Genomic DNA, 13,649 nt, shown 5'->3' with positions numbered 1-13,649 from the left:
CTAGGTTCATCAAGATATTGACATATATTTTCTTTTTTTGTTGTGTCTTTTCTGGTTTCGGTATCAGAATTATGTTGGCCTCATAGAATGAGCTGGGAGAATAGCTTCTGTTTCAATTGCCTGGAACAGTTTGAGGAGAATTGGTATTAATTCTTGTTTAAAAGTCTGATAGAATTTAGGTGTAAGCCATTGGGACCCAGACTTCTTTGTTAGAAGATTGCTAATTACTGCTTCAATCTGCTTGCTTGTTAATTGTCTGTTCAAGTTTTCTATCTCTTCTTGATTCAGTCTGGGTAGTATATATGTGTCTAGAAACTTATCCATGTCTTCTAGACTTTCATATTTGTTGTCATAGAGTTGTTTATAATAGTCTTCAATGATTCTGTGTAATTCTGTGGGATCGGTTGTAATGTCTCTCATTTTATTTCTGATTTTTGTTGTTTGGATCCTTTTTTTTTTTTTTTTTTTTTTTTTGTTAACCTAGCTAATGGTTTGTCTGTTTTATTTATCTTCTCAAAAAACCAGCTTTTTGTTTTGTTGATTTTTTTCTATTTTGGGGGGTATCTCTATTTCATTTACTTCTGCTCAGATCTTAATTATTTCTTTCTGTCTGCTACCTTTAAGTTAGGATTGTTGTCATTTTTCAAGTTCTTTGACTCAGTATTAGGTTGTTTATTTAAAGCCCTTCCATTCCTTTTATGTAAGCATTTATTGCAATTAATTTGCCTCTTAGTAATGCTTTTACAGTATCTCACTGGTTTGGGTATGATGTATCTTTATTTTCATTAGTTTCTAGAAATTTTTTGATTTCCTTTTTAATTTCATCTTGGACCCAAAGGTCATTCAGGAGCCCATTATTTAGTTTCCATGTATTTGTATAGTTTCCCAAGTTTTGCTTATTATTTATTTCCAATTTTAGTCCATTGTGGTCTGAAAAGATACTTGAAAGATTTCAATTGTTTAAAATTTCCTCAGACTATATTTGTGACCTATTATGTAATCTATCCTGGAGAATGTCCCATGAGCTGATGAGAAGAAAGTATATTCTTTTGTTGTCTGGTGAAGTGTTCTGTATATATATGCCAAGTCCAGTTGGTCTATGGTGTAGATTAAATAATGTGTCTCTTTGTTTAATAGTTGCCTGGAAGATCTGTCCCACACTGGGAGATTAGTGTTCAGATTACTCACTGTTAATGCATTAGGTCCTATTTCTTTCTTTGGGTGTAAGAGTATTTGCTTTATTTATCTGGGTGCCCCAGTATTGGGTGCAAACATGTGTATGATTGTTATGTCTTCTGGCTGGATAGATCCCTTTGTCATTATATAGTGGCCTTCTTGGTCTCTTTTTATGTTTTTTTGTTTTAAAGTCTCTTTGGTCTAATATAAGAATAGCTACTTCTCTTTTTTTGTTTGTTTGTTTGTTTGTGTTGTCATTGATTGCATTTATTTTGGGAAAAACATCTGGTCTGTAGATGATGAAGCATTTTTGAGGAAGCACAGAACTAAATTGTAATGCTGGGATATGTGAGTAAAATGTTCCCTCCTCTTTTTTTTTTCATGATCAAGACTCAAAGGTCTCGTGGTTAAAACATATATTTCCTTTTGAAATTTCTTAATAGTAACACAAAATGCTATTTATAGATAACAGAATGTATCCCACTTCCTAACATTCTCAATAATGGCTCAGTGAAGCGAACAAGTTGCCCTAATAACATCAAGTTTGTTACAGCTATTAAGTTGTTTTCCACTTGTCATATAGAGAGAAAAATCTTCCAAAGTTGTCTAACAGACAACTATATCTAATTTTGTATAGCTTTTAAGTACTTTTTACATTTAATATATTGTTATAACCAAATCATCTAAACAAGAAGCAATTAAATGACAGGAATTAAGGAGCACACACTCTAAATGTGAATGAGATAAACTCCCCATTCAAAAGACACAGACTATATAATTAGATGAAAACGGTAGATCCATGTATTTGCTGTCTTCAACAGACACACCTCGCCTGTAAAGACACATAAACTAAAAGTGAAGGGATGGAAAAATATACACCATGCAAATGGAAATCAAAAACAAGCAGAAGTAGCTATTCTTTTTTAAACCCAAATGGGAGTTTATCTCATTCACATTTAGAGTGTGTGTTCCTTAATTCCTGTCATTTAATTGCTTCTTGTTTAGATGGTTTAAATATCTTTATTTATTTATTTTTTTATTTTTATTTTCTTTTTTTATTTGTTAATTGAAACATGATTGATTATACATATTTACGGGGTACAGAGTTGACTACCAGGATTTGTGTACAATATGTGATAATCAAATTAGTATTATTAGCATGTTCATCATTACTAATTGTAATTATTCTTTCCGTTCATTACCTAATATTTCCTTCATCCCCATACCCACCTCTTGTAATCATAGTTGTTCTTTCCTTCTGAAAGTTCAATGTATTGTTGTGGTGCTCCTTCCTTCCTTCCTTCCTTCCTTCCTTCCTTCCTTCCTTCCTTCCTTCCTTCCTTCCTTCCTTCCTTCCTTCCTTCCTTCATTCATTCCTTCCTTCACTCCCACTTATGAGTGAGGACATGTGATATTTCTTGTTCTGTGACTGGATTATTTCACTTAACATAATTTTCTCCAAGCTCATCCATGTTGCTGTGAATGGCAGAATTTCATTAATGGGCTACAATAATCAACCATATTGTATATTGACCAAATAAAATAAAATTTTTTTTTAAATCATTCAAAAAAAAAAAAAGAGTCATGGTCTTAGAGACAGGTAACATTATGATTGTTTTTAGTTGCAGCACAATTTTTAACAGCAAAAGAACGGGAAAATGACCTGTTTCATCAACATGGATCTGATGATAAATTGTAGATTTTCCATTGGAATACTAGTTAACTGTGAATATATCATATTAATATAGAATAATTCCCAGATAATTTTTTTTTTATATTTTAAATATCTTTTGATCATTATTTCCCCTTTTATTTCTCTTCAGTATTATTTGGAAATTTAAGGTGGGATGATTTAGCTTCTTTCTCTTATTACTGGCATTTTTGTTTTAATGGTGGGTTTTGCTCTTCCTTGTGTATTTGTGACAGTGGTCACCTTTATTCAGATGCCAGATGAATGATTCCCTTGAGAATTTCTTGCAGGGCTGTTCATTTGCTGGTGAACTACCCAAACTCTTGCTTCTCTGGGAAATATGCTATTTCTCCCTCACTTCTGAAGGAGAGCCTTCCTGGATTAAGAATTCTTGACTGGCAATTTTTTTTTCTTTTGCTATTTTGAATATATCATTCCACTTTCTTCTGGCCTGTAGTGTTTCAGTTGAGAAGTCTGCTGAAGAGGCAGTCTCTTCCCCAGTGTATAGGCTTGGTGCCTTTGTCAAATACCAGATGGCTGTAGGTGTGGGGGTTGATTTCTGCATTCTCTATTTTATTCCATTGATCAGTGTGTCTGTTTTTATGCCACTACCATGCTGTTTTGGTTATTATAGCTATTAGTATAGTTTAAAGTCAGGTTCTGTTATGCCTCCAGCTGTATTTTTTTTTTTTTTCTCCAAATTTCTCTGGCTATGCATGGTCTTTTGTTATTCCATATAAATGTCTGGATAGATTTTTCCATTTCTGAGAAAAATGTCATTGGAATTTTCAGGGGGATTGCATTGAATTTATATGTCACTTTGGGTAGTGTGGACATTTTCACTATGTTGATTCTTCCAATCCAAGTGCATGGGATATCTTTCCGTCTTCTTGTATTCTCTCTAATTTCTCTCAGCAGTGGTTTGTAGTTCTTATTATAGAGATGTTTCACATCCTTGGTTAACTCAATTCCTAATTTTTTTTTTTTTTTTGGTGGCTCTTGTAAATGGGCAAGCTGTCTTGATTTCTTGTTCTGCATGTTCACTATTGGAGAAAAGAAATGCTACTGATTTTTGTGTGTTGATTTTGTATCCTGCTACTTGGCTAAAGCATTTGTCAACTCCAAGAGTTTTTTCGTAAAGGCTTTAGGCTGTTTGATGTATAGGATCCTGTCATCTGCAAACAGGGATGGATTGACTTCATCTTTTCCAATCTGGATGCCCTTTATTTGCTTCTCTTCTCTGATTGCTCTGACTAGTACTCCCAACACTATGTTGAATAGGAGTGGTGAGAGTGGTCATCCTTGTCTAGTTCCTGTTCTTAAAGGAAAAGCTTTTAGCTTTTCCTCATTCAAGGTGATATTGGAAGTGGGTTTATCATATATGACTTTAATTATGTTGAGATACTTTCCATCTATACCTAACGTATAGAGGGTCTTTGTCATGAATGAATGTTGAATTTTATCAAATGCTTTTTCAGCATCTATAGAGATGACCATATGGTCATTGTGTTTGATTTTATTAATATGGTGTATCACATTTATCAATTTGCATATGTTGAACAAGCTTTGCATCCCTGGGATGAATCCCATTTGATCATGGTGAATAATTTTACATATGTGTTGCTGTATTTTGTTAGCTAGTATTTTAGTGAGGATTTTTGCATCTATATTCATCAAGGATATCAGCCTGTAGTTTTCTTTTGTAGTTGTATCTTTACCTGGTTTTGGTATCAGGATGATATTTGCTTCATAGAATGAATTTGGGAGATTGGCCTCTGTTTCAATCTTTTGGAATAGTTTGTAAAGAATTGGTGTCAATTCCGCTTTCAATGTTTGGTAAAATTCTGCTGTGTATACATCTGGTCCTGGGCTTTACTTTGTTGGGAGCCTTCTGAACACAGCTTCAATCTCCTTTATTGTTATTGGTCTGTTCAGACTTTCTATATCTTCTTGGCTCAGTTTTGGTACCTTGTGTGTGTCCAGAAATGTTGGCATATAGTTTTTTTATAGTAGTCTGAAATGTTTCCTTGTATTTCCGATGTATCAGTTGTAATATCACATTTTTCGTTTCTAATTTTTTTTATTTGGATCTTCTCTCTTCTTTTTTTAGTTAGCCACGCTAATGGCTTATCAATTTTAATTATCTTTTCAAAAAAACACTTTTTGATTCATTGATCTTTTGTATTGTTTTTTGGGTTTCAATTTCATTAAGTTCTGCTATGATCTTCATGATTTCTTTCCATGTGCTAACTTTGGGTTTGGATTGCTGTTGTTTTTTAGTTCTTTAAGGTGAAGTGTCAGGTTATTCACTTGCCATCATTCCATTCTACTGAAGTAAGCATTTAATGGGATAAATTTCCTGCTTAGTATTGCTTTTGCAGTATCCTACAGGTTTTGGTATGGTGTATCATGACTTTCACTAGTTTCAATAAATATTTGATTTCCTGTTTGATTTCTTCTTAGATCCATATGTCATTAAGTAGAATGCTGTTTAATTTCCATGTGTTTGTATAGTTTCCAGAATTTCGTTTGTTATTGATTTCTAATTTTAATCCATTGTGGTCTGAAAAAATACATGGGATAATTCCAATTTTTTTGAATTTGTTATTTGATTTGTGACCTAATATGTGATCTATCCTGGAGAATGATCGATGGGCAGATGAGAAGAATGAATATTCTGAGGTTGTTGGATGGAATGTCTGTAGATATCTGCCAAGTCCTATTGGTATAGTATTTTGTTTAGATCTTGTGTTTCTCTGCTGATTCTTTGCCTAGATGATCTGTCCAATATGGATAGTGGGATGTTCAGGTCCCCTGCTATTATGGCATTCGTGTCTATTTCCTAATTTAGGTCTAATAGAGTTTGCTTTATAAATCTGGCTCTCCAAAATTGGGTGCACTTACATTTATGATTGTTATGTCTTCTTGATGGATCAATCCTTTTATCATTATGTAGTGTCCCTCATTATCTCTTTTCATGGTTTTTAGTTTAAAGTCTATTTTATCAGATATAAGAATAGCCACTCCAGCTCATTTTTCACTTTTGTTTGCATGATAAATCTTTTTCCATCCTTTCACTCTTAGTCTATGTGAATCTTTATGGGTGAGGTGGGTCTCTTGTAGGCAGCATATAGTTGGGTCCTCCTTTTTAATCCAGTCAGCCAGTCTTTGTCTTTTGATTGTGGAATTTAAGCCTTTTACACTAAGAGTTGTTATTGAAAAGTGTTGATTTAATCCTAGCATTTTATTGATTTTTGTTTGGATGTCTTAGATCTCTTTTGTTCCTTTTTTTCTGATTTACTGTTTGTTTTCTGCATTTCTTGATTCTTTCGATTGTAGATAGCCTTTTTGATTGTTTGTTTTCCCTTCATGGATGCCACTTTTATTATACTAGTGGGTTTTGATTTTTCTTGTGTTTTTATGGCAGTGTAGTTGTTTTTCAGGTACCAAACCCAGTACTCCCTTCAGAATTTCTTGAAGGGTCGTCATGTGGTCATGAACACCCACAGTTTAGTTTGTCTGAGAAATATACTATTTGCCCTTCATTTTGGAATGATAGACTTGCAGGGTAGAGTACTCTTTGCTGGTAATCTATATCTTTTAGTATTTTGAATATATCATCCCATTCCTTCCTGGCTTTTAGGGTTTGTGATGAAAAATCTGATGTTAGTCTGATTGGGGTTCCCTTATAGATGATTTGGTTCTTCTGTCTTGCAGCATTTAAGAGTCTCTCTTTGTCTTTGAGTTTTGCCAATGTGACTATAACATGTCTTGGAGAAGACCTTTTTGGTTGAATATGTGTGGGGATCTTTGGGCCTCCAGAATCTGAAGATCTGTGTCTTTTCCAATACCTGGGAAGTTTTCTGCCACTATTTTGTTGAATATGTTTTCAATGCAATCTCCTTTTTCCTCCCCTTCTGGAATACCCATGACTCGGAAATTTGAGTGCTTAAGGTTGTCTGATATCTCTCTTAGATTTTCTTCAGTGCCTTTAATTCTTTTTTCTTTCTTTCTTTCTTTCTTTCTTTCTTTCTTTCTTTCTTTCTTTCTTTCTTTTTTTGTCTGCCTGTGTTATTTCAAACAACCCATTTTCAATGTCAGAAGTTCTCTCCTCTACTTCTGCAAGCCTGCTGGTTAAACTCTCTGTTGTGTTTTTTATTACACTGAATGAATTCTTAATTTTGGCAAGCTCTGCTACATTCTTTTTCAGGGTATTGATTTCCACGTACATTTCTTCTTTCAGGAACTGTATACTATTCCTCATTTCATCACGTTGTCTAGCTGAGTTTTTTTGTATCTCATTCAGTTTCCTTGAAATTATCACTCAAAATTCCTTGTCAGATATTTCAAGGGCTTCTTGTTCTATAGGTCCTAGAGCTTGAGAATTTCATATTTCTGGTATGTTTCCTTTGATGTTTAGTCATTGTGGCAGGGGTTTTCACAGTCCACAGATTTGACATGATTGTCTGTCTTGGATGTTGCTGGGGTTGCCAATTTGGTATGGCTACCTCAGTGACTGCTCAGTTGGCCACTAGTGCCTTTTGTGTGTGGTTGCCTTGGGTCTTGGGCCTCTTTAGGGAGCCACCTCTCTGGTCATCATGCACTGAGCTGGGCTGCTGGGTCACATGGCAGCACCTCAGGGTGTGTGGTTACTGCCAAGCTTCCACCTCCCCTGCTGGACTTCTCCCTTCTCTGTGCACACTGTGCTGGGCTGCTGGGTAGCGTGGTGGCACTGCAGGGCGTGTGGTCTCTGCAGAACTCCACCTCCTGTACTGGTCGTCTCCCTGCTCCATGCACACTGGCCTGGGATCAGAACTTTTGATATGGTGCTTTTCCATATATATTTTGTGCTTTATTAAAATGTTAATTATTTTACATTAACCCATCTGGCACTCCCCTACATACTTCACCAGTGATTAATCTCTGAATCTTCATGTATGGGATATGGATTCAATGACTGTAAGTGTAGAAACTATTCTGTGAATATGAGGATGAAAAACACACATTGGGGAAGATGGGAAAGAAAAATAAGTGTAGGCTAAGTCCTTAATGGTGTCATGAAGCTGTCATAGTAGCTGTCAATTCCCTAACTCTAGAATGTGATCAACCCTTAATTTGTTTTAGTCTGTATTTTGGTTCACCTTTCTTTCATTTGCACCTGGATGCCATTTATAACTTGATACACTGTTCAAAATACACTTTAGAATTTTTGTAACAGCTACAGATGTAAAAGTTCTGCATGGGAATGAAAATGATTATATTATATTTGTACTTTGTATGTTTGTTCTTTGATGGCTCCTGCACACAAAGATATGTTTTGACAAATGAGAAGACATCTAGAGGAAAGCTAATCAAATAAAGAAATTAAGGAGATTAGATGGAAAAATAGTAAAAAAAAAAATAAGATTAAATATTTCAAGTATTTATTTTCAATTGACTAGTAATAAATGTGTATATTTATGGGATACAATGTAATGTTTTGATTTATGTATACATTGTAGAAATATTTAATTAAGCTAATTAGCACATCCATCACCTCACCAATTTATCATCTTTCTTATGGTGAGAATATTGAAAATCCAGTCTTTCTGTAATTTTGAGATATGAAACTATGAAATCAACCTAAGTGTCCATTAGTGGATGAATGAATAAGGAAACTGTGGTGTTTATACACATGGGCTACTAGATAGACTTATAGAAGAAGTAAATTCTGTCATTTGTGACAACATGGATGGAACTGGAAGACACTGTGCTTATTGAAATAAGCCAGGCACCGAAGGACAAATACTGTATGTTCTAATTATTTGCGATGTCTAAAATGTTATTGTCATAGGAACAGTACAATGGTGGTTACAAGAGGCTGGGACAGGGTATAGGTTGAGGGATGGGAAAAGGAGAGTTGTTGATCAAAGGGTACTATGTTCTATTTAGAGTGGAGCAATAAGATTTAGTGATCAATTGCACTGCATGTTGACCACAGTTAATAATAATGTATCATATATTTGAAAATTAATATTTTTGTTCTGCATAAATAGACTCATGAAACCTGACTGCCACTAAAATGGAAACTTCATGCTGTCCCTTGTGATGACCTTGGAGTCTCCAGTGACTTCTGTCTCTCCTCAAGCCTCACTTTCAGTATGTTCACAATGAAAATTTTGAATTTCAACTCAACTCACCCTCCCCTTTCAAATTCCTGTGTGTCTATGTTTTATTTGTATTTCCAATACCACTTGTTCCTAGGAATACCTCCCACAAACCTCCAGCAAATACCAGTACCAGGTTAAAAGCCCTTATGAATATGGTAAAGAGCAGGACAATTAAAAAAAAGGGATATATCCATTTGGATCACATCAATGTTGAAAGTGGAGTAACATTTCTCTAGCCTTGTTAATCAATGAGTTAGACATGTGGTCTTTGGACTCTATCAGGTATCTAGAAGAAAATAAGTTTATTTATTGCTAAGAAAGGTGGGCTGGAGGAAAGGGGCAGAGGAGGAAAATTTACATTGGGATGGGTGTGGCTTGACCACATGGAATAAAATTATCACAGCTGTTCATTAAACACACACTGTCAGTCTCACTCTCTTTTCTGTGTTTCTTTTTCATTTATTTTTTTATTTTTAATTGAAACATAGTTGATTGTACATATCTGTGGAGTACAGCATTGGATATCAATACCAATCTCACTTTCTTTTCTAATATCATCCAGCCGTTGGGAATGGGTGTGGAAAGAGTCATCCTTCAAGTCTTGGGTGGGATTTAACATTTTACATTTGCTCTGGCCAGTAGAATAGGATGGACTTGACTGTGGGCTTTCAGGGACCTTGGTCATTTCTGCTGCTGTCTCTTGGAACCCTGTTTCAGACACACAAGAAAGTCCAGGCTAGTTGGCTGGAGGAGGAGAAGATATGTGAAGTAGAGGCCAGTAGTGCTACTCAAGGCCACCATAGATTAGTTTACAGACAGACAAGTCCCAATTATATTAGAAACCTCATGCAATATCAACACAGTCTCAATGTCTTACCCATAGCAGAAAACAGATTAACAAGGAGACCAGCAGAGCTCTCCACCATGCAATCCCATTTGGCAATAAGGGATTAATTTAAGCTATTTGCTTTTAGGATGGTTTCTTATACAGCAAGGGCTAACTGATACAGTAATCAAAGTGAGCAGAACTGAGAGCAATGATAACAGTCTGCTCCTTTTTCTTTCTTTTCTTTTTTTAAAGAAATTTATTTAGCTTTAAAATTGAAACATATTGGTTGTACACACTTATGGAGTACAGAGTTATATTTCAATACATTCATACAGTGTGTAATGATCAAATCAGAGTAGTTAGGAATTTTGCAACTCAATAATGTTTTTTTCTTTGTGAGGAGAACATTTGAGCTCCTTTCTTCTAGTCATTTGAGAACACACAATAAATTATTATTTATTATAGATTGGCATTTGTTCTGATATTTGAAAGCAGCATTCATGAGAACCCTGTTGTTCAAGTTTATTTCAGATATGTGTCATATAAAGGGATTAAGCTGATGTTTCCTTCCAGGGAACAAAGAGAGATGGTGAGGACATGCAGGTTTCTGTAGGAAAACTTGTGACCCCTTGTCACATGGTAGAAACTGAACCAGAATATAAGGTCTCTTGTTAGGCATCTTTCTATCATGAACATTGAAGAGAATCCTGAGTACAAGTGAGGCACCTAATAGATGATATTGATGCTGTTCATTGATGGCCCTTTTGACAGGTATCAGAAAGTGTGCAATATGGGATGATAATTTGTTTAGAGCAAATTAAAGACTGTTATTTACAGGGAGAATTGGAAGTTTTTGAGAAGAAAGAGGAAGGTAATTCAATAAAACAATATAACCACATCAACCACTCCTTCACCCCATGACTAAATGCCCTTACACAGGGACATCAATCTTCCCTACTCCAAGGAGTAGATGAACAACATGAAAAAGAAATAGTTTTGCATAATAATGCAATGTATAATATGAAATGTTGCTTTATCATATTGTCTGACTTTAAGACCATATTAAGTCAACTATTTATTCAAACTTGTCTTTCAATGTTGACTGCACTTGGCGTCAAATATTTGGTCATCAACAATTTCCAATCATAATGAAAGACACTGTCGACACTGAGCTGGGCATGAAAACAGGATACTAACAAGAAAAATTAAACCTAATTACCAGTTATAAAACATTCTAGTACACTACAATCTACATTTTTAGATAGTGATATACAAAGCAATAACAAACAAAGAAGTGAAAAACTGTGGTCTCAGATTTTCCTCTCCTACAACATGGTATTAAAAACATTAGTGCCAACTGGAGTTTTGTTGTTATACTTCATTTGCTTGGGACTTTTTTAGTTTTTCCCACCCCCCAACGTAGTAATACATCTCTTGACTATTATTTTAGTAACACACAAAAGAAAAATTACATGGCAGGATAAATTATCCTTAACTATTTCATGTTTTCCAATAAAGTAAATGGGATTCTAAATATTTCTGAAACAATATTGGAAATAAATTTGGGGAGGGAGGAAGATGACAATGGGAAACTTTGTAGGATATTAGAGAGCAAAATTCTTAATAAAGTTTGTGACTTAAACTGTGTACAGAAATTGAAATTAAACAAAGAGAAATTTCAGAAAATAAACAGAATGAGCAAGCTGTACCTCACAATGTGATCAAAGAATTGCAATTTTTCTCTCTGGCTCTTTGATCCCTGCAATCAGGGGAACATCTTCAGTCATGGTGTAATCAGTCCTTTTCTAGTTTCCCTTCCAATTAATCTTTTGAGAGCCCTCTTTATATCCTTATTCCTCAGACTGTAGATGAAGGGGTTCAGCATGGGCGTGACCACAGTATACATCACTGAGGCTATAGCACTTGACAGTGGGTTGTGTGTAGCAGCAGCACTAAGGTACACTCCTAGGCCTGTACAATAAAATAAGGAGACAACTGAGAGGTGAGATGCACAGGTAGAAAATGCTTTATACTTTCCTCTAGCTGAAGAGATTTTACGTATGGAGGAAACTATCTTAGCGTAGGAATAAAGGATACCAGCAAGGGGTCCAGCACCCAGCAGTCCTGATGCAAAATATATCACCAGGTCATTGAGAAAGGTGTCAGAACAGGCACTGTGGACCACCTGATTAAGTTCACAGAAAAAGTGGTGTATTTCCAAGACTGTCCCAAATGATAGCCCCAACACCATTAAGCTTTGTGACAAGGAATTTAGAACACCTATGATCCAGGAAACCAGAACCAGCAGCCCACAGTGCCAGGATTTAATGATGACCGTATAGTGCAGGGGGTGACAGATGGCCATAAATCGGTCATAGGCCATGACGGTCAGGAGAAAGTCATCCAATCCTACAAAGAGGAGAAAAAAGTGTATCTGAGTGATGCATCCTTCATAGGTTATCATCTTGCTGTGTGTCTGGATGTTCAGCAGCATCTTTGGGATGGTGGTGGAGGTGAAACAGATGTCCACGAAGGACAGGTTGGAGAGGAAGAAGTACATGGGTGTGTGCAGGTGGGAGTCTGAGATGATGGCCAGGATGATGAGCAGGTTTCCAAACACCGTGGTCAGGTACATGGAGAGGAACAGCCAGAATATGAAGGGCCGAAAATCTGATGTCTCTGAAAATCCCATAAGAAGAAATTCTGAAATTTGTGTATCATTTCCTGGATCCATGCAGTGGAGGGGACTACCAGGAAGAACAAAACCAACATGACTACTTTTTCAGCAAATGGGCATCACTCACATTGTAGAAATGTTACAATTTGTATTTTTCAGTCAAGAAATGATTTTCTGTATTTTGTGTTTGTTATCTGATCCCTGTTGGGTTTTCATAGCATCTATCTGATAAGAAATTCTTCTTCAACTTCGTGTTCTAAATAGATCATGTATTCTATAATTTTAATGATAAATTCTTTCACATTTTTATGGAATAGAAATTGAGCTCTGCCCATGACCCAGGCATTGCCTAGACAATAAGTACTGCATGCTGAAAAACATACAGTACTTTTTGATGCAGAAAGAATACAAACAGATAAAAAAAACATATAACATCAGATGGTAATAAGTACTACAGATAAAAGAAAAGCAGGTGAAAAAGATAGAATAGATGTTGGTGTTTTCTAAAAAAATTTTAATTGACGTAGAATTTGTACAGATTAATGGGAGTGCTGCTTGTATGGGAGTCCAGACAAGAGAGAGAGAAAAGTTGACATTTGAAAAGATACCTCAAGGAAGACTGGACTGTGGAGCCACGAGGTTACTTGTAGAAGTGTGGTCCTTGCAAGTGAATTACCAGTGCGAAGGCCCTGGGGACTTTGCTTGTTTTAGAAAATCGTGGAAGTCACAGAGGTAGCCATACCAAATTGGCAACCACAGCCACATCTTAGTTAGTCAATAGGCTCAAACTGGTGGACAGTGAAAACCCCTGCCACAATGAATAAACATCAAAAAAAAAGATGCCAGATACAACAAATCAAGAAAGTACACCACCAAAAGTTAATAAATCTCAAACTCTAGATCTTATAGAGCAAGAAGCCCTTGAAATGACTGACAAGGAATGTTGAGTGATAATTCTAAGGAAACTGAATGAGATACAAGAAAACTCAGCTGGACATCGAGATGAAATGAGGAAAAGTATACAGGACCTGACAGAGGAAATGTACAAGAAAATCGATGTCCTGGAAAAAAATGTAGCAGAACTTGCTGAATTGAAGAAGTTATTCAGTGAAATAAAAAACACAGCGG

The 13,649-nt window shown here is 35.6% G+C and overlaps 1 protein-coding gene across 1 annotated transcript; it reads right to left on the bottom strand.

Moving 5' to 3' along the window:
- Positions 1 to 11,627: 11,627 nt before the first annotated feature.
- Positions 11,628 to 12,479, bottom strand: LOC134387615 (olfactory receptor 7A10-like). Its single transcript, XM_063110033.1, has 2 exons — positions 12,125 to 12,479; positions 11,628 to 11,839 (listed from the first exon to the last, which is right to left on the bottom strand). The coding sequence occupies exons 1-2, from the start codon at positions 12,477 to 12,479 to the stop codon at positions 11,628 to 11,630; spliced, it is 567 nt and encodes a 188-aa protein (XP_062966103.1).
- Positions 12,480 to 13,649: the final 1,170 nt, after the last annotated feature.

This window comes from Cynocephalus volans, chromosome 10 (genome assembly GCF_027409185.1).
Source record: "Cynocephalus volans isolate mCynVol1 chromosome 10, mCynVol1.pri, whole genome shotgun sequence".
Classification (NCBI taxonomy): domain Eukaryota; kingdom Metazoa; phylum Chordata; class Mammalia; order Dermoptera; family Cynocephalidae; genus Cynocephalus; species Cynocephalus volans.
This window is presented reverse-complemented; position numbering and strand designations above follow the sequence as displayed.